The sequence below is a fragment of the Pristis pectinata genome, chromosome 3, assembly GCF_009764475.1.
Source record: "Pristis pectinata isolate sPriPec2 chromosome 3, sPriPec2.1.pri, whole genome shotgun sequence".
In the NCBI taxonomy this organism is placed as follows: Eukaryota; Metazoa; Chordata; class Chondrichthyes; order Rhinopristiformes; family Pristidae; genus Pristis; species Pristis pectinata.
Window position 1 is genome coordinate 37,254,979 of NC_067407.1, and position 20,164 is coordinate 37,275,142.

Genomic DNA, 20,164 nt, shown 5'->3' on the forward strand with positions numbered 1-20,164 from the left:
GGGCTATAAGGATAGACCTGGTAATTATAGACCAGTTGGCCTAACATCCGTGGTATAAGATATACTTACATTTGGAAAGGCAGGGGTTGATTAGGGGTAGCCAGCATGGCTTTGTACGTGGGAGATCTTGTCTTACAAATTTGATTGAGTTTTTTTTTGATGAAGTGACGAGGAAGGTTGACGAGGGGAGGGCGGTAGACATATATATGGATATCAGTAAGGTTTTTGATAAGGTTCTGCATGATAGGCTGCTCTGGAAGGCTAAATCGCATGGCATCCAAGGAGAACTAGCAAACTGGACACAACATTGGCTGGATGGTAGGAAACAGAGTGTGATGGTGGAAGGATGCTTCTCAGACTGGAGGTCTGTGACTAATGGTATGCCCCAGAGATCAGTGCTGGGCCCATTGTTATTTGTCATCTATATTAACAATTTGGATGAGAATATACAAGGAATAGTTAGTAAGTTTGAAAATGACACCTAAATAGGTGGTGCTGTAGACAGTGAAAAGGAGTATCAAGAATCGCAGTGGGATCTTGATCAGCTGGGCAGGTGGGCTGAGGAATGGCAAATGGAATTTAATTCAGATAAATGGAAAGTGTTACATTTTGGAAGGACAGATCAAGGTAGGATTTTTACATTGAACCAGAAGGGCCCTGGGTGCTGTTACAGAATGGAGGGACCTTGGAGTACGGGTGCATAGTTCCCTTAAAGTGGAATCACAGGTAGATATTGCAATGAAGAAGGCTGTTGGCACGCTGGCCTTAGTCAGGGCACTGAATATAGAAGTTGGAAGGTTATGTTGTGATTGTACAAGACGTTGGTGAGGCCACACTTGGAGTATTGTTTTCAGATTTGGTGACCCTGTTATAGGGAGGATGTGATTAAACTGGAAAGAGTGCAAGAAGATTTACAAGCATGTTGCCAGGATTCAAGGGACTGATTTACAGAGAAAGGTTAGACAGCATGGGCCTTTACTCCTTGAAGCTTAGGAGACTGAGGGGTGATCTCAGAAAGGTATATAAAATCATGAGGCGCATGGATATGGTGAGCAGACTTTTTTTCTGGGGTTGGGAAATCTAAACTAGAGGATATAATTTTAAGATTAGAAGTGAAAGGTTTAATAAGAACCTGAGGGGCAACTTTTTAACACAGCAGGTGGTAGATATATGGAACCAACTGCCAGAGGAAGTGGTTAAGGCAGGTACATTATATACGTATATTTAAGAAGTATGTGGATGGGTATATGGATAACAAGAGTTGAGGGATATGGGCCAAGTGCTGGGAAATGGGATTAGTTTGAATAAACATCTTGGTCAACATGACCAAGTATAGTCCAAGCATGGGCCGAAGGGCCCTTTTCCATGCTGTACAACTTTATGACTACTTTTTCTGATTTTTTTTTGTGCGTGGCAGAAGTGAGCCTTATGGCAAGAATCAGACACAGTTCTATGTTTCCAGTAGGTTCTGTAAATATGCATATCGTTGGCAGGTGTAGGGGATTATTCTTCAATGAAAGGGAAACAGGATTATTTATATTATTTATCTGCAAAATAAATTACTTTGTCAACAATTTTCTGCCCCATGTGTTGTAGTTTGTTAAAAATGTGGTTTGCATTTTTATTGAAGTAAACATTCCCAAGATAAATTGCCAGATTTGTTATTATTTTTGTATGAACTGTATAACTAGTATTCAGTCACAAAACTTGTATTTCCTGTTCTGTGAAAATTTTTTTTGCTTAAAGCCTAAGATGAGAATTTTTAGTTCTGTGTGCAAGTTACAAGAAAGTAAGGAATCAGTAATGTGGCTGTATCAGAAACAGCTGCCAATCTTAGTAATATTTCTGCTGCTCTTTAAATCCAGCCCTTTTCACAGATGGTTTAATTATTGCACCTCCACAAGCGCCATTTCAAAAAACTGATACTTTTGCACTTCCTGGTCATACAATGGGCATGCTTGCTTTGAACTGATCTCATGTTCCACATTGCGCAAAGTATTCCTTTTAATATAAGTCCTTGTTCCATGCTTACTGCTTTAAAATCTGGATTTCTTGGATGGTATATTACTCCAAAATCATAGAACTGCATTGTTTGCTTCCTCCTGGGAGCTTGTAAAGACCAAACTGTTTGCTTGTACCAGTGTTACAGATTTTGAAGTACCGTAAGTCCTGTTGTACACATAATTAGATAAGGAATTTCAAGTTTGTGTGTCCATGGGGCAGAAGGATTTTAATCTCTCTCTCACTTAAATCCCCCTGAAATATACATTAGTGTCCTTGAAAAGCAGGGAAAAGTTAATATCTATATTCTTTAATCAAGATTTTTTTTAAATGATCTGCTGGAAATGTGTCTCTACATGAACCAGACCCCCACAACTGGACTCCCACTGATCTGCTTTTGGCCAAGTTGCATTAAAACAAGAGAAAAGCCTATACATTTTGGTCAGACAGACTTTATCAATTACCTAATTTTGGGAAACAATCTATTGCAAAACCTCTATTAACATACATTTATATGTTATGGCATAATTGCACGTTGCAGGCTGAAGCCACTTACTGAAGTAATGCTTTCTCCAGCATTTAAATTCACTACAAGACCCCCTGTATTGAAGCTTGGAAAGTACTGCTGTGTTCCAGCATTGCTGGTTTTGAGCCTGAGGGTTTTTAAACATCGACTGTGTCTGTGCTTGACTTGTCAGGTCTGGCCCAGTGTGCTGAACTGTGCTGGCAGCTGAGAGGCGAAGCCGACAAGAGGCAAGTTCCTGGGGCAAAGGTCGCCTTGCAACATAACATCGGCCTTGGTGGTGCTGTAGTTGTAACAATATACAGGATGGGTTTCCCAGATCATGTGCGGTGAGTTATTCCGACTTGTATGCCAGGGAGCTGGGCAGCATCAAGGTGCAGCAGTGACTGCAGCCAGTGTATGCAGCATAGGCTGAGATCCCCATTCAGATTCAAGCCTACACTGCAAACTAGAGGTCTAAGTTTATGCTGGAACAATGTGATTCTTCATCAGCAGGCATTTTAACTTCAAGAACTTGAACCAAACAAAGGTCTTTCACCTGCTGTGCCTTTTCCTGCCTCGTGACTAATGAGATCAGTGCTGTTCTGACTCTTCCTACTTACTATTTACTGGATACAAATGTACTAAGGCCCTGAACAAAATGTTGAGTTTGCAGCCATCTTAAACTGGTAGAGGATTGTCAATCTTTAACATGATTTTAGGATTGCAGTTCAACATACTCTTTTGTCTTTCAACAACTTGTGTTGAAAGGCCCTTGCTTTTGCATAACAATAACTCTTGAACACATGTTTAAGTGTGAAAATTAATAGTTGCGCTAGATCGGAACAAACCAAAAATGGTTCTGTGTTGTCATGTTTGTATGTTGTTTCCCTGTTGCAGTAACAATGTGCAAATAGACAACAGTAGAGTGTTGTAGAACTGCAGTGTCTGGGTACAAGAGGTATCAGGTCATACCATTGAATACCAACCAATTCTTAAAGGTACTTTACAGATATATGTAGTCTGTGGAGTTCGCACTTTTTCTCCATGTGACCATGAGGGTTTCCCCTGGATGCTCCAGTTTGCTCCCATGTCCCAAAGGTGTGTTGTTTGGTGGTTTAATTGGCCATTACTCAGAGCCAGCATAAACTCAAAGGGCCACATGGCATGTTGTAAGGAAAGGGAATGTGCTGGAAGGACATTACTGTCTCAGCTCCAACCAACAGCTGGGGAGCTTGAGTTGAACAGAGAGAGGCTCTCAACCCAGGCTTCCAGGTGAATGAGGCATTGGCTTCATGCCATCATTCCAGACCTCCCTAACAGTAGGGGCTCCCTCTCTCCCAAATACTCACCAATGCCACATACTCTTCTCTGAATTTCTGCTGAAGGGAGAAGATTACCTCCATAAGACTCAAAAGTACTATGGCACTAACATGCACACAGATGAGGAGGTCCAACCCACCTGAATCTGTCCACTTTCTGGTTCATATCCCTGAAGCCATCCTCCAAGCTGGTTCAATCCATGGCTTGAATTGCACCATCTCCCACCTGCTGATGGACAGAATTATCTCCTGCCTTACTCTCAGGAGTTCCCAGCAGACTCTAGACAATCCAGTAACTTTGGCAAACTTAAAATGTATACGTTATACTACTTCCCTTTAAGAAAGAAATAAACTCACACAATCAATTAAACTGTGTGACATGTGAAATTATACAATCGGTTAAGTTTTTGCTTTAATATAGAGTAATAAATTCATTCAGTTATGAATTCACAATTTCCTGCTGTTTTCACTCACTGAACCCCTCTGCAAATTTGAATGTGACATCACACAGGCACCAATAATTCCAGCGGATCAATTCTCCAGGGTCACTACTGGCAGAGCTGGTCTCACATCCTGTAATGCAGTTTAGTCTTCATGACTGTGGAAACATTGTATCATGTATTCTACATCACCATCTTAGTGTCCCCGCTGTGCACTAAACTGTCCACATATGATATAACTCAGTTAAGTAATCACAATCAAAACTTCAGTAGTTACTGGGAGCCATGAACTCAGTTGTAATAATTTCTACTTCGGTTGCTTCTTAAGACGCTCCATTTTTGTGCCTCAGGTTTCACAGCACCTGTCAGCCTGACTGCCACTTTGGCTCAGTGTAGGAACCAGACCTTTCCTCTTTCGTGTTGTCACTGCCTCTGACTTCCTGTTTCTGGATCGTCACCAAGGCCTTAAGCTCTGACGTGACTGTTTACAGTCCCAATGCAATCTGGCTGCAATGGGCTGACAATAACATCATGTCTGCTGTAACAACTCTTCAAAGATTGTCAGAGTTTTGGAACTGTCTCAACGATGCAAAGTGATCGTCTATCAAAACCTCCAACTCAAGCATGTGACTGATTCTATCCATTCAGTAAATACTGCAAGCCTCCCAACATCCCTGACTTCAATGCCCTGAAATGTGAGCGGCTTCTGGATCTCTTTGCTCCTTGGTACTATGATCCTGTCAAAAAAAAAACAGCTTTCTTGATCCAATCTACTCCCTTGATCACTGGTGCTCATGGCCTATGACTGTAATAGGCAACTGAATCTCCTAAAGACCCAACCCTTCACTTCCTTCACCTTGGTGCAGCTAGTAGAGTCACAGCCTTGCAGTGCCAGAGATCCAGGTTCAATCCTGGCCCCGGGTGCTGTTTGCATGTTCCCTTTGTGACTGGATAGGCTTCGTCCAGGTGTTTTGGTTTCCTCCCACATCCTAAAGACGTGTGCATTGGTAGGTTGATTGACTATTGTAAATTGCCCCTAGTGTGTAGATGATGAAGAATCTAGGGGGAGTTGATGAGAATGGGAAAAAATGGAATTGGTGTTGGATTAGTGTAAATTGGTGATTGATAGTCAGCACAGACTCAGTGGGCTGAAGGGCCTGTTTCTGTGTTGTTTCTCTCAATAACTATGACTGATTGCATATTGGTATCCTCTTTTTACGTATCACTCTTTCCCTGCTCTGTATCCTCTCTTTGGAGCTCAATGGTATTGTTTGCTCTCATGCTTCACTTGGAGAACTCTGTTCTCCTGTTTTCCTCACATTGTCCTGCTACTCCCTCCTACAGCATCATCCCAAACATGACGTCACTATAGTATCTGTGGGTTCCTCTGGTGTGGTTGCTTGTATAAGCAAATCGATAGAAGTCGAGCGATAATTTCCTTTCTTGAAGGCAGTAACTCTCAAATAACTGCAGTGCTTGAGTAGAACAACATATTCAAAGTTTTACCACCTAATTTATTTCTGTTTGCAATGTGTTGCAAATAGAACTGACCATTGTGCAATCCAAGTTCTGGACTGCTATCACTAGCACCACCTGAACACTGCTCACTTCCTCTCATTGCTGGTGTGGAATAAAACTTGGAAAAGAAACATTCCATTTGTATATCTAAGCAAAGTAAGTACATTCTTATTTACACCTATACTATGGATGGTAGGGCACTAGGGAGTGTATTGGAACAGAGGAACTTAGGAGAACAAGTGCATAGTTCATTGAAAGCGGAGTCAATGGTAGAAGACAGGGTGGTGAAAATGGTGGTAATGGAAATATGTGGCAATGGTTTTAACACCGACATTAGACATTGTAATGTTGTTTAAATGTTAGAATGGCTGGTATTTTGGAGAAAGATGAGTTTCCGCTGTTGGTAGCATTTATTGCCAGGAAGGATTTTGCTGGAGAAGTGGAGCAGGCAGTAATTTTAATATTACATTTGACATGGTTTCCAAATTGATTTTAACTGTTGCTTGTTGTATTTTTGGCTGCTAAAATGTCAAGTACTTTTTTTTGTCTAGAATTTCTTTCAAGCCTTTCTGATAATAATAATTAGGCAAAGCTATCTCATGTTTCAATCAACCACAAGTAACAGAAGGCACCAAGAAAGTTTCACAATGTTAAACATAATGTACTTCACCTCTATCATTTCCTGATCTTTACTTTCAGAATATGCTGTGACCCTGTAGCAAAAATCCACTTCCAATCTTGGTATTATATGCTTCTAAGTTTCCACGCACAGCCTGTGCTATCAGAGAAAATTCAGGTCAATTTAGCAATGTTTCTTTCTTTTATGCAACAAGTGAAAAAGCCAATCTATTTAACATTGATCCATACTGCAGCGCATAGACAATAGTGATCACAATGAATTTGTATCTCACTGAGAGAGACGTTTGCATAGCTGACATGAAAAGTTTGAAAACAAATGTAATTAATTGAAATTCAAACCAAGTTGTTGGAATTAAATCTTCATTTCACAGAGTTACATCTATGGGGAGTTACTTGAAACTGATTTTGGTGCACTAAGTGGGATGTGTCACATTATAACTTGCTTGTCAAAAGCTGTACTTTCACAAAATTACAGAGTTCGCAGAGTTTTGGTGTAAGTGTGAAGCTAGGGTTTTGTTCACACCAGTACTCCCATCATTATAAATGAGACTAACTTGGCCACTAAAATGAGTGAAAAGAGCCAGTCTGCCAGTAGAACTTACGGTTGGTAGAAGGAATGAATTGTAATGTAATGTTAAAGGTAGCTTAAGTATTTCATATCCTGGTGCTGATATCCTCATCATAATAATATCTCATTTGCCAGTATCACAACTGAAATCTGCTCCCATCAACCTAGTACTAAGTTGGAATTGAGCCACAGAGTCACAGAGCGATACAGCATGGATACAGGCCTTTCAGCCCAACTAGTCCATGCCGACCATGGTGCCCACCCAGCCAGTCCCAATTTCCTACGTTTGGTTCATATCCCTCTAAGCCCCACTCCTGCATGTACCTATCCAAGTGCTTCTTAAGTGATACTATTGTACTTGCCTCAACCACTTCTTCTGGCAGTTCGTTCCATATACTCACCACCCTCTGCATGAAAAAATTGCCCCTCAGGTCCATTTTAAATCTTTCCCCTCACACCCTAAATCTATGTCCCCTAGTTTTGGACTCCCCTACCCTGGGGAAGAGATTGCTACCATCCACCTTATCAATGCCCCTCATGATTTTATAAACCTCTTTGAGGTCATCCTTCATTCTCCTACACCCAAGGAATAAAGACTTAGCCTGGCCAACCTCTCCCTATAACTCAGGCCCTCTAGTCCTGGCAACATCCTCGTAAATCTTTTCTGCACTCTTTCCAGTTTAACCACGTCTTTCCTATAACAGGGTGACCAAATCTGTACACAGTACTCCAAGTGCGGCCTGCCAATGACCTATGCAACTGCAACATAATGTCCCAACTCCTATGCTCAGTACTCTGACTGATGAAGGCCATTTTCACCACCCTGTCTACCATTGAATATCCTTTCAATGAACTATGCACTTGCTCTCCTTGGTCCCTTTGTTCCAATACACTCCCTAGTGCCTTTCCATTCATAGCATAAGTATAAATAAGAATGTACTTACTTTGCTTGGATTTACAAATGGAATGTTTCTTTTCCAAGTTTTATTCCAAACTGTCACGAACCAGCAATAAAAGAAACACACTGAGCATGATTCAGTGTTAAAAACTATTTTATTAATCACTACTTATGATAATACGTAAAATAAAAGTAAAAATGTTAGTATGTTAGAATTCAAGAATGTTAAACCTCGAACGTTAACCCCAAAACTAAACTCGTCGTGTGTGTGTGTGACAAAGTCCAAAACTCCCAGTTCCGGAATGGTTCTTAAAGTTCAGTTCCGCAAGCCATAAGGTGAAACATGAGCAAGGGCTTCTTCAACAGCCACTGTTGTCTGAAGATAAGATGTAGATGTAGAAAAACATAGAGAGAGTACATACGAAATCCAAATGTTCCACGATGGAACCCAAACGACACTTCAGTGTTTACTCGGTAGTGACTTCCTCACCCCGAAAAGCATCCGAACCGTGGTCGTCCACACACAAATACCTGTTTCCTTCTACAGGTCAGCAACAAAGTGAACTCCACCGGATTACTTCCAACTTCCATACATGGATTTCAGTGGCAAACACAGTTATTATTTCTCATCCATCGATAGAGAAAACAAGCAGGCTGGTGTCTCTCTCCCTTCTCTCTCTCTCCTTCTTCTTCTTCTGACTTCTTCAACAACGTCATTACGTCCTTTATCTTCTATTGACGTAAGCATGCCCCACACACACATACACACACACTCTCTATCTTAAAGGGACTTTCACTGAGTCCATAACAAAACCAACAATGAGAGGAACTGAGCAGTGTTCAGGTGGTGCTGGTGATAGCAGTCCAGAACTTGGATTGCACAATGGTCAGTTCTATTTGCAATTCCTTAGCTAATGAAGCAGTCCAACCTGTATACAGCAAGACAACTTTCAAACAAGTGAAAGAGATTCATAACATTCAGTTGCCAGGAAATGGCCATCTCTAACATAAGAGATCCTATTCTCCTTTTATTACCATTGTTCAGAAAATTAACTGGACTGACTATGGCTACTGGAATAGGTCAAAAGGTGGAAATTCTTTGCAAGAAATTTGCCTCCTGATTCTCAAGCCTTTCTACCATCTACAAGGTATGTCAGAAATATGGACGAATGTTCTCCAGTTGCATGGATGAGTGCAGCTCCAAAAACACTTAACTTGACGCCATCCCAGCCAAAACAGCTACGTGATCCTCCATCAATCTCTCCTAGTTGAGTAAAAGCAGCGATGCAGTTTGATTGATTGGACAAAATCTACCTTGTTGAAGTTCACAGAAGGTTAGGCCACAAGTGTAGGATTTGTAATCGCTTACCACTGCATTTCTTAAATAAAACAAGTAATGTTAAGTGAGAGTTAACAAGCCCTCAGTGAGATTCAAATTATTGTTTCAAGCCATTATAGTTTGCTACCATCCATCTGCCTGTTACCCAACCAGTGGAGAATTTCTCTTGTACCCTCAGGCAAAAAAACAACATTTTTTCCATCATTACTCAGTTTCTGTGTTCATATTCATGTATTAGCATAAACTTCTTGGTTTGATTATTGAGTGGATCCAGATCCACTCCTGTCTACTGTACAGCATTTCTTTGGGTAAAAGTGCAAATTTTTTAGGCAATGCAGTCTTGTAAAAGTAATTTCCAATAGACAAATACAACTTGCTAAAAAATCATCAATGCAGTTTCTAGCTTGTTGTATCCTTACCATTAAACATTATACAGACAAGAGAATTTTTAACCTAATTTTCAATGTAGCAGAGCACTGTTATATTTTTTCCTTGACTGTCACCAAAGAAATGACAATAACTGTTTGTATATAGATATTATCACACTGAGATATTTGTGAAGAATTCATAAAGTGAAAGGAATCATTCTTAATGAGTACTAATGTACATAAGTACTCACACAGATTTGCCAACAAATGATTTGGAGGCCTGGCTTCATTTACAATGGTCCTTCAGGGTAAGAAATCTTTACTGGTTCTGACCTATACATGACTCTAGACCCACCAGTGTGGTTGACTCTTAACTGCCTCCTCAATTAAGAGACAATTAGGGATGGATAATAAATACTAGTATCGCCAATGACATCCACATCCCATGAATGAATAAATGGAAAAAAGTCTAATTACACATCAAACTGAACCAGAGACAGAAACTACAGCAGATCAAAAGCAAAATTATTTATCCAGCAAAAGGATGTGAGTTGAAAATATTTATACAATACTAATTAAGTGCATAAAATTAATCCAAATCAATTACATCAGTGCAATCCCCAACAATGAATGATGGGGGACATAATTCGATCAACTCTGTGACTCTTGATGTTGCTATATGCAGCCTTCCATAGATAATTATTATGTGAAGTAAAGCTTTGAGATTTCAATTAATTTGTTTTGCATCTGTGAACAGGCACAACTTGGGAAATTCTCCAAACATTTCTAGCAAAGACTACACAGATCCAACTGAAAACTCTCACTAACCATTGTGAGTTAGAAATAGTCAGTTGAAGCCAAGAAGTAAAACCCTTAAGAAATGGAAAATAATTCATCAAGTCTGTCATGTTGTGAGATGTTTAGTTTTTATTTTTGATATTTTGGACTCGATAATTTCATTTTCTGAGGATAGGAATTGAAATTACCAAGGAGGTACTTTTTCAGAAAGCAGTTTGAGCGTTTTTAGTGGGGGGAAGTATTAGTGAAATCTGGTGTGAGACTTTATAATGAAATTATATCAAGTTGGTTAAGAAGGAAGTAGAATTTAATCTTGTGTACTTTGTGATTCATCCTAGTGAATTTGAATAATTGAAAGTGTTGTATGTAAGTGTTGACATTTTAACATTGAAACTACAATTGAAGATGTTTACATAGCAGGTGAAACCATTTCTCTTCTACCCTTAACAGAAAAGCATTGTCTCTCCCTGCCTGGGTGTGCTGATCCTGACGTTGAAATGTATGTTTACACCTCATTAGGGCTCAACACAAGCTGTAACTTTAATCTACCACGCATATAGATCTCAATGAAATGCAACCCTTAAAGTGCTCAAATTCTTTAATTGACTTTTACTTTATATCATTCTCGGTTTCAGAAACCAATACATCCAAGCAGTTCCGACCAGTGCTGCATCCAGTGTTACTGGATTCAAAGCCCAAACTGTTTTTAAAGAAATTGAGAAAAAACTTCAAGAGGTGAGACCAATGTTTACTGTTAATATCTGTTGGATTTGCAACTGAAATGATCAGGAACTGAATGGTTTAAACCCACCTTCTGTTGGAGGGAGATGGGATGTCATTGAGGCTTGTATTCAAATCCAGCCTTGGTATGTGGAGATGACTCTGAAAACTGTTAACAATCTAAAATGAACTGTTTCTTTGCAGCATGATTAGGGCTCAGCGCATAGTTGAGATTGAATAGGCAGAGTGTTTTGTCTTAGCTGTATGCCTCCTACCCACAAAAAGCACGTTGAAGGTTAGGAACTTGGCGCCCAGGTCACCAAGGGCATTCTGGCAGTGAGCTAGTAGGAACACAGAATCAGGCAGCACTGAAGGCCAGTCGTTCCAGCTTGACAATAAAACAAAACTGCAGATGCTAGAATTCTGAATCAAAAACAAAATGCTGGAACAATCAGTAGGTCAGGCAGGACCTATGGAAACAGGAAACAGAGTTAGTGTTTCAATTGAAGACCTGTCTGACAAAGGGTATTTGACCTGAATTGTTAACTCTGTTTCGCTTTGCATTGGTGCTGCCTGACCTGCTGAGTGTTTCCAGCATTTCATGTTTTTGTTTCATTCAGTCTTATCTATGCTGGATCTTTGAAGTAGCTATTCACCCACCTCTCCTAGTTTTATCCTACACTTCGTTTTTTTTTAAATGTATACCCATCTCCCTTTTGAAAGTTGCTATTAAATCTGCTTTAAGGTAGCACATTCCAGATCATAAAAATTCTCTCTGCAACTTTATTTCTCTCTCTATCTTTCTGGTTCTTTTGCCAATTTTCTTGAATTTGTTCTGTCTATTGATATTTTAGCCAATGGAAATAACTATTCCTCTATCTACTTCATCCAAATCTTTCAAAATTGTAAACAGAATTAAACTTCACTTTAACCTTCTTTGATATAAGAAGAACATTTCCAACTTCTTTAGTCTCTCCAGGTAACTTCAGTCCAGGTCATCAATATAAACTAAAAGGAATTGTTGCTCTAATACTGACTCCTGGGAACACCACTGTATACCTCCCTCCAGTATGTCCAATGCAACTCTGTTCCCAAGCCTGTTTATAAAACACATTTTGAAAGTTCTTGTGTACAGCTGCCACCACTTGAATCAACCAGCACTGTTATTTAATGGAAGAAATCAGTAAAGTTTGGAAATAACTACATCTTAATGTTAAATATGCTTGTATATTGAGACATCCCTGTGATTACTTGAATATATAATTGTGACCATGAAACTACTGTATTGTCAGAAAAATCCCCATCTGGTTCACTATTGTGCTTTGGGTCAGAAAATTGCTATTCCTAACTTGATCTGGTCTGTATGTAAATCCAGACACACCAGTGTAGTTGACCCTTCACTGTCCTTCGAAAGTCATATTAGGGGGCAGTTAGTATTAGACATCAGGTGTAAGCTTTACCACTGTTGTCCACACTCTGCAAACAACGTTTTCCATTCAGTTTGAGGTGCTGTCTGTGTAAATGCAAGGAAAATGCAAGATCTAGTGTCCAATCAGTTTACAGACCTCCTAATAATACACTAGCTTTTTCCTTTCCCATTCTCAACATTAAGAAAATCAGCAACAGCAGGATAATGCTTTATTAGTTAACAGTACAGAAAACACAAATGTATTGATAGGAAGAAAGTAAATATGTTGAGTCTTGATATAGAATCTGAAGCAGTTGCTTGTTGGATCTGAACAGTTGGCAGGCTTTTACTGATATTGTACATACATGCTTTAGACCTGGATGTTTTCTCAGGCTGCTGCCTGGACTTAAATGGCAATGTTTTTCTGCTTTGGAATCGGTTTAAAGCATTACAAAAATGATGTAAAATAGCTTACTTGAATATGTACGTAAAACAGCAATTAACACCAGTTGACCTTGCATGCGTGCTTCAACCATATGACTAACAGTTTGGGCTGGAAATGCCCCCATCCTTCACATGGAGAGAGAAAATTGCATAACTTAGAAAGTAAAACCCTTGATGATAAAAAACAATGCACCATTCTTATCAATTATTCCTACCTTACTATTCTCTATGAGAAATGTGAATGAAGCTTGGCTTCATGTGAATTGAATCTTACTGCACATCGATTGGGAGGGTGCATGTGTTAACTTGACTTTGATTGATATTTAATGAATTTGTTATGCTATGAATTTTACCACATTTATCCCTGGAGCATAAACATATCTTAATACAGTCCCTACATCTTATACATAGAAGCACAGGAACAGAACAGACTACTTAGCTTCAAGTTAAGATATCTTTATTAGTCACATGTACATCAAAACACACAGTGAGATGCATCTTTTACGTAGCGTGTTCTGGGGGCAACCAGCAAGTGTCACCACTCTTCTGGCACCAACATAGCAGCCCACAACTTCCTAACCCATACTTCTTTGGAATGTGGGAGGAAACTGGAGCACCCAGAGGAAACCTACACAATCACGGGGAGAACATACAAACCCCTTACAGACAGCAGCGGGAATTGAACCTGGGTCGCTGGCGCTGTAATGGTGTTATGCTAACCGCTGCACTACCTTGCTGTTCTGCAGTAAGATTATGACTGATTAGTGACTCAGTACAGTATACCTGCCTTTTCTCCTTTATCCCTGATTACCTTTGGTTAAAAATGTTGTATCATTCTTACATTTACTGCAGTTTGGGGAGGAGAATCACAAACTTCCATCACCTTTTCAGTATAGAAATGTTTCCTAAATTTGCTGCTGAAAGGACAGGTCTGATTTTTTTTTGAACTGTGACCCCAGTCATAGTTTCTCCAACCAGTGGAAATAATTTCTCTATCTACCTTTTCAGTCCTCCACATATTTTGAAAAGCTAGATCAAATCACTCCTTAATTTCAAAATTCCAGGATTCACAACACTGGTTTGTGTAATTTCTCCTATTTTAAACCTGGGTGTCCAAGTATCACTTGGCAAAATCATCTGTGCTGTAATCCCTTCAAGGATAGTATATCCATTCTAAAGTGTGCAACCCACAATACTCCAAGTGTAGCCAAATCAATGCCTTGGACTGCTGCCACACAACTTCAACCCCCTTGTGCTTTAGAAATCAACCTGCCTTATTCATTATTTTGTACCTGTCTCTGGGATTTTAATGACCTGTGTCTGTTGACTCCTAGGTTGTTTTGGGTTTAAACCAATTCTAGCTTTTCACCATCTAGAAAACACTGTCAGTATTTTTAGGCTCAAAGTGATCATCCTTGTCTCTATTGAAATCTATTTGTTAAGTGTTTTCACCATTCATTTAATTTATTAATGTTTTTGTAATTTTATGCATATATTTAGACTGCTAAAAATGTCACCTACGTGTTACTGAGAAAACTGGATTATATGGCCCTGTAACCCAACATCCAAGACATTAATTATTACGGTGAATTGTTGAGGCACCAAAGCAGCCCTTTGGGTTGCCATAAGCAACATCCTGGCTATTAGAGCACCTGCCAGTGAACTCAGACATTTCTATCCAGCTCAATAACTTTCCTTCAATTCCTTAAGCTTCAACTTGATTAAAAGCCCTTTGAGCACATTATTAATAAAGTCATAGAAATATATGGCACAGAAACAGGCCTTTCGGCCCATCCAGTCCATACTGACCACGAATCATTAACACTAATCCTACATTAATCTCATTTTTGTTTAATTCTCCCCACATTCTCAGCAACTCGCCCAAGATTATACTCACTCACCTGCACGCTAGTGGCAATTTACAGTGACCAGTGAACTACCAACCCACACATCTTTGGGATATGGGAGGAAACCAGAGCATCCAGAGGAACCCCACACGGTCACAGGTAGAATGTGCAAACTCCATGCAGACAGCAGCCGAGGTCAGGATTGAACCCTAGTCATGGCATCTGTGCCGCCCCTACTTCCAAAAGTTCTTGATATTATCCACAGGCTTTATCCAAAACCTTGGTTACCTTTTCAAGAAAAATTCAAGTACGCACACCACTTCTACTGGGCTGTACTGACCACGGACAGCTCAGCTTTTCCCTCACTCAGTGACAGTACCTTAGCTGGAGTTAACATTATATTTGATTTGCTCATGTATCATTATGTATGGTGGAGTGGCTCTGTACTAACGTTAGTTCAATGTCTTCTGTAGATAATCTGATGTATATTTATATATTTGCAGCATGAATTTACCACTTGGCTTCTTCCGAACATCAGAGCACCATTACTCATGCACAATATTTGTGCCTGCTGTGCAGTAAATTTCACAGGAAGTGGTATGACCAATAGTTCACCATAGGCAACAATTATTTTTGATTATATCTTATTCATATCCGTAATTTTCTCCAGTATACTTGCATTGCTATATATTTTCAATTATCTGTGTGACACCACCCCCGCGCCCCCCCCCCCATTTTTTTAAAACTACATCGAGCAACAAAGTGATTATTTATCCACATAGTGTGAGTACATCATGGCAGTATTTAGAGAAGATATTTTTTTAAATTTTTTTAAATTTACAGTGTGGTAACAGGCCCTTCCAGCCCAACGAGTCTGCGCCACCCATTTTAAATCCATGTTAACCTACCAGTACATCTTTGGAATGTAGGAGGAAACCGGAGCACCCGGAGGAAACCCACACAGACACGGGAGAACGTACAAACTCCTTACAGACAGTGACAGGAATCGAACCCCGATCGCTAGCGCTGTAATAGCGTCGCACAAACCGCTACGCTACTGTGCCGTCCTGGAGGGATATTCCAATGAGGGCACATGGGTAGGACTTAGGAATAAGAGAGATTCAGTCACCTTTGCTGGGGTTATACTAAAGGCTTCCAATAGTTAGTGGGAATTAGAAGAACAGATATATAAGCAAATTGCAGAAAGCTGTAAGAGCAATAGGGTTATAGTGGTGGGGGACTTTAACTTCCAAAGAAACATATAGCACAGAAACAGGCCCTTTTGGCGCACCTCATCCATGCTGACCATGATGCCTGTGTAAATGAAAAACACTATGATGCTGGAGGAATCTAGATTCAAGCATCTACAGTCCTTTGTTTCTCCATAATGACTATGTATGCTGATGCCTATGTATGCTAATCCCAATTGCACATATTAGGGCAGGCACGGTAGTGTAGCGGTTAGTGTAATGCTATTACAGCGCCAGCGACCCGGGTTCAAATCCGGCCACCGTCTGTAAGGAGCTTGTACGTTCTCCCCGTGTCTGCGTAGGTTTCCTCTGGGTGCTCCGGTTTCGTCCCACATTCCAAAGATGTACAGGTTAGGAAGTTGTGGTCATGCTATGTTGGCGCTGGATGCGTGGTGACACTTGCGGGCTGCCCCCAGAACACTGCACAAAAAATGCATTTCACTGTGTGTTTCAATGTACATGTGACTAATAAAGAAATCTTATCTTTCTGCTCCTTTCCTATCTAAGTACCTGTCCAAATGCCTTTTAAATCTTGTAATAGTATCTGCCTCCACTACCTCCTCTGGCAACTCATTCCAAATATTCACCACCCTTTATGTGAAAAAATTACCCCCAGACCTCCTTTACATTTCTCCCCTCTCACCATAAACTTCTAGGTGGCCTCTAGTTCTAGACTACCTTGACCTGGGAAAAAGAATCTATCTATTCTGTCTATGCCCTTCAAAATTTTGCAAACCTTTGCATGGTCACCCTTCAGCCTCCAGTGTTCCAGTGAGAATAAACCAGCCTATCCAATCTCTCCTTAAAACTACAGCCCTCTAAGGGAAAATGAAGGTCTGATCAGGGAAAAAAAGGAAGCATGTGACAGGTAACTATAATCGTGTGAGTCTCTTAAGGAATATAGAGGGTGTAGGAAAGAAATTAAGAAAGGGGGGCAAAAAGGGGCCATGAAATATCTTTGGCATGTAATATTAAGGAGAATCCCAAGACATCCTTGAGTATATTCAGAGCAAAGGTTAACCGGGGAAAGAGTGGGTCCCCTTAAGGACCAAAGGGGTAACCTATGTGTGGAGTCAGGGAATGTGGGTGAGGGATGAAATTTAATCCCGACAAGTACGCAGTGATGCATTTTGGGAAGTCAAATAAGGATTGGACATGTACAGTAAATTGTAGGGCATCAAGAAATGTTGGTGAACAGAGGGACCATGGGACTGCCTGAAAGTAGCAACACAGGTGGATAACGTGATGAAGAAGACACATGGTGTTCTTGCATTCCTAGTTTGGGGCATAGAATATAAAAGTTGGGAGGTTCTTTTGCAACTTTACAAAACGATGATTAGACCGCACTGGGAGTATGTGTACAGTTGTGGTTGCTGCACTACAGGAAAGATGTAATTGTGCTGGAGAGAGTGCAAAGGAGAATCATCAGGATGTTGCCTGGATTGGAGGACTTTATTATGGGGAGAGATTGGATCAGCTGGGATTGTTTTCCCTGGAGCAAAGGAGGCTTAAGGGTGATATGACAGAGGTGTACAAAATTATGAAATACATGGATAGTCAGAGTATTTTTCCCATGGCAGAGGCATTAAAAATAAGAAGGCATAGGCTTGAGAGGAAAGAGCTTTAAAGGGGATCTAGGAGTAAGTTCTATTTTACAGAGAGAGTGGTTGATATCTGGAACACACTGCCAGAGGAGGTGGTGAAATCACTATACTTGGGAGGCATTTAGGTAGACACTTGAACAGGCAGAGTGTAGAAGGATATGCACCCAATCCAGGCAAAAAGGTCGGCTTGGTCACAGTGGGCTAAAGGGCCCGTTTCTGTGCTGTATGACTCTAAGACATGGTCAAAACAGGTAACTTCAAGTAACACAATTCCATACTCAAAGGATGCACAGCCAGTTACTATCCAGCTTTTTTTTGTTTGGGTGTTTATAGTGTATGCTGAGGACCAGTGTTTCAGCTGATTTCAAAGCTACTGTGGTCAAAAAGGTATCACACAACTATGGCGTAAATAAAGCAAGATTTAATTTACCACATACAGGCTGGATCACCCAACAGCCCAATATGATTGATTATCACAAAATAATCTTCTGTTTTTATTTGTCCCTTAGGATTCTGACCTATGCAGAAGTGAAGCACCCAGTGGCCATTATTCATATGTGGGCTTTATCATTGGTGTCAGGGAGTTGCCCACCTGATGAAGGCATTACAGTTAAATCTGGTTATGTCTTTACTTGTCTTTATATGTAGCCAATGACATCAGGAGCATAAAATCTCATAGCGTTGCCTCTATCACCATCTGATCAAATTTGGGAGAAACAGTGAATCAATCCCAGGATGTTCCTGGTCTCAGAGGTTTACCTTCACACCAGTGAGCTACCCTCCAAGACCTGACTTGGGTCTTCTTTGTTGTTGGGTCTAAATCTGTGAACTCCCTACCTAATGGCACAATGAGAATACCTCCAATAAAAAGATTACAGTGGTTCAAGTTAATAGCTTGCAACTCTCTTCAGGGACACTTAGGAATGAGCAATAAATACTGGCCTTGCCAGTGACGCCCACATCCTGAGAAATGAATATTTTAAAAATTGCACTGACTAATAAATTTTCACAACTTGTACAAAATAGGTTTTAAGCAAGCACAACTGTTGGTTTGTGTTTTTTTTCCTGCTTGCTTCTTGCAAAGAGCCAAGTATGAGTAGTTCATGTTAGATGTACAGATTTTGAACTCCAGTTGAACACAGCAATTGGCTGCCAGTTCTCCTGGATATGGATAGTAGGAATGGAAAAAACATCAGCTGACTTCTTTGCTCCTGTGCATTGAGGACAAAATCATGTCATCCATGTTTAGAAAGCCTGCCAAAACCTGCTGTTCATGCTCATATAAAAGGAATGTAAATGTGTGTGATGCAGCAGGGAGCATCACTTTGTGGGGGCCCTCCCTTAGAATAAATCAGCACCACAGAGGAATGAGAAAACCAGAGAGGGAAACAGGCAGATCTAGGGCTGAAATTGACATGGTCTGAAACTCCAGGCAGACTAAGATCAAATTCTACTCCTGTCATGGCAAAATGCCATACTGAGTTACTTCATGTGTGTTTACATTTTTGTGAAATATTAACCTGCACATAAATCAGTTAAAATGTCAGTTAGTATTAAACTGCTATTACTTTAGAAGTTACACAGGAGACCTATTATAATGATTCCACATGTATATGGTTGAAAATATTGGGATTTCCTTTTCATTATAATTTCTGAATGGACCCCTTCTGCCTCAGAACAGACACACTGTTCTGCTCCAGTACCTTAAGCTGCAGTAAGTAGATAACAGGAACTGGTCCATATAGAAGCTGTATTTGCTTATTTTAGTATATTTTAAATATTGTATTATAAATATGATCTTGCATAGTGATTATCCTACCTTGACTGAATTCTGAAACTATTCAAATGTATGTGCATGTCCACTTTTGTACTTTTATGCATATGCTTTTTAAAAATCCATCAAGCTTAGAGAAGTGACTTAATGTGAAAATAAGTTTGTCACATTAATAAGCAATTGCTTCAGTTTTTGTTTGGCAAAAGGCAACCACTCCAAAACCGTTGGGTCCAAAAACCTGCAGATGCTGGAGATCTAAAAAAAAAGAGAAAATGCTAGAAACGCTGAGCATGTCAGACGGCGTGAGTGGGGCAGGAAACCATCAACTTTACAGGTCAATTTGAAGAGAGAGGGGTGAAGTGAATCAAATTAGTTGCAATAGTGGAAGAGCCATTACTCTACAACTTAATATTTGCTCATCTTCCCAATTTTCCAATTCTAATGACGGATTCTTAACGTGAACTATCAGTTCTCCCCACTAATGCCACCTGCCCTGTTGAATGCTTCCAGCATTTTTTCTTTTTGCAACCGGGATAACTTAACAGGGAAATGGACTCTCCAGTGTGGTGCTGTCTTGCACTCCTGCACTCGCCCAAATTCAATCACCAGTCTCGGCTGAGTTTGCAACAGTGTTTTGGCTAGAAAAGTACTGGCAAATGACGTCCCAATGGATTAATCAGTGCTTAGACAAAATAATTAGAGAAAATCATTGGAAGCTGGGGAG

General features: G+C 40.2%; 1 protein-coding gene across 1 annotated transcript in view; it reads left to right on the forward strand.

Annotated features, from left to right (window-relative positions):
* The window catches only part of scp2a (sterol carrier protein 2a), a 71,146-nt gene that overhangs the window by 42,424 nt on the left and 8,558 nt on the right, over positions 1 to 20,164 (forward strand). The window contains exons 12-13 of the mRNA XM_052012066.1: positions 2,700 to 2,853; positions 11,029 to 11,128. Coding sequence (XP_051868026.1) covers positions 2,700 to 2,853; positions 11,029 to 11,128 — 254 coding nt within the window. The remainder of the gene's footprint in view (positions 1 to 2,699; positions 2,854 to 11,028; positions 11,129 to 20,164) is intronic.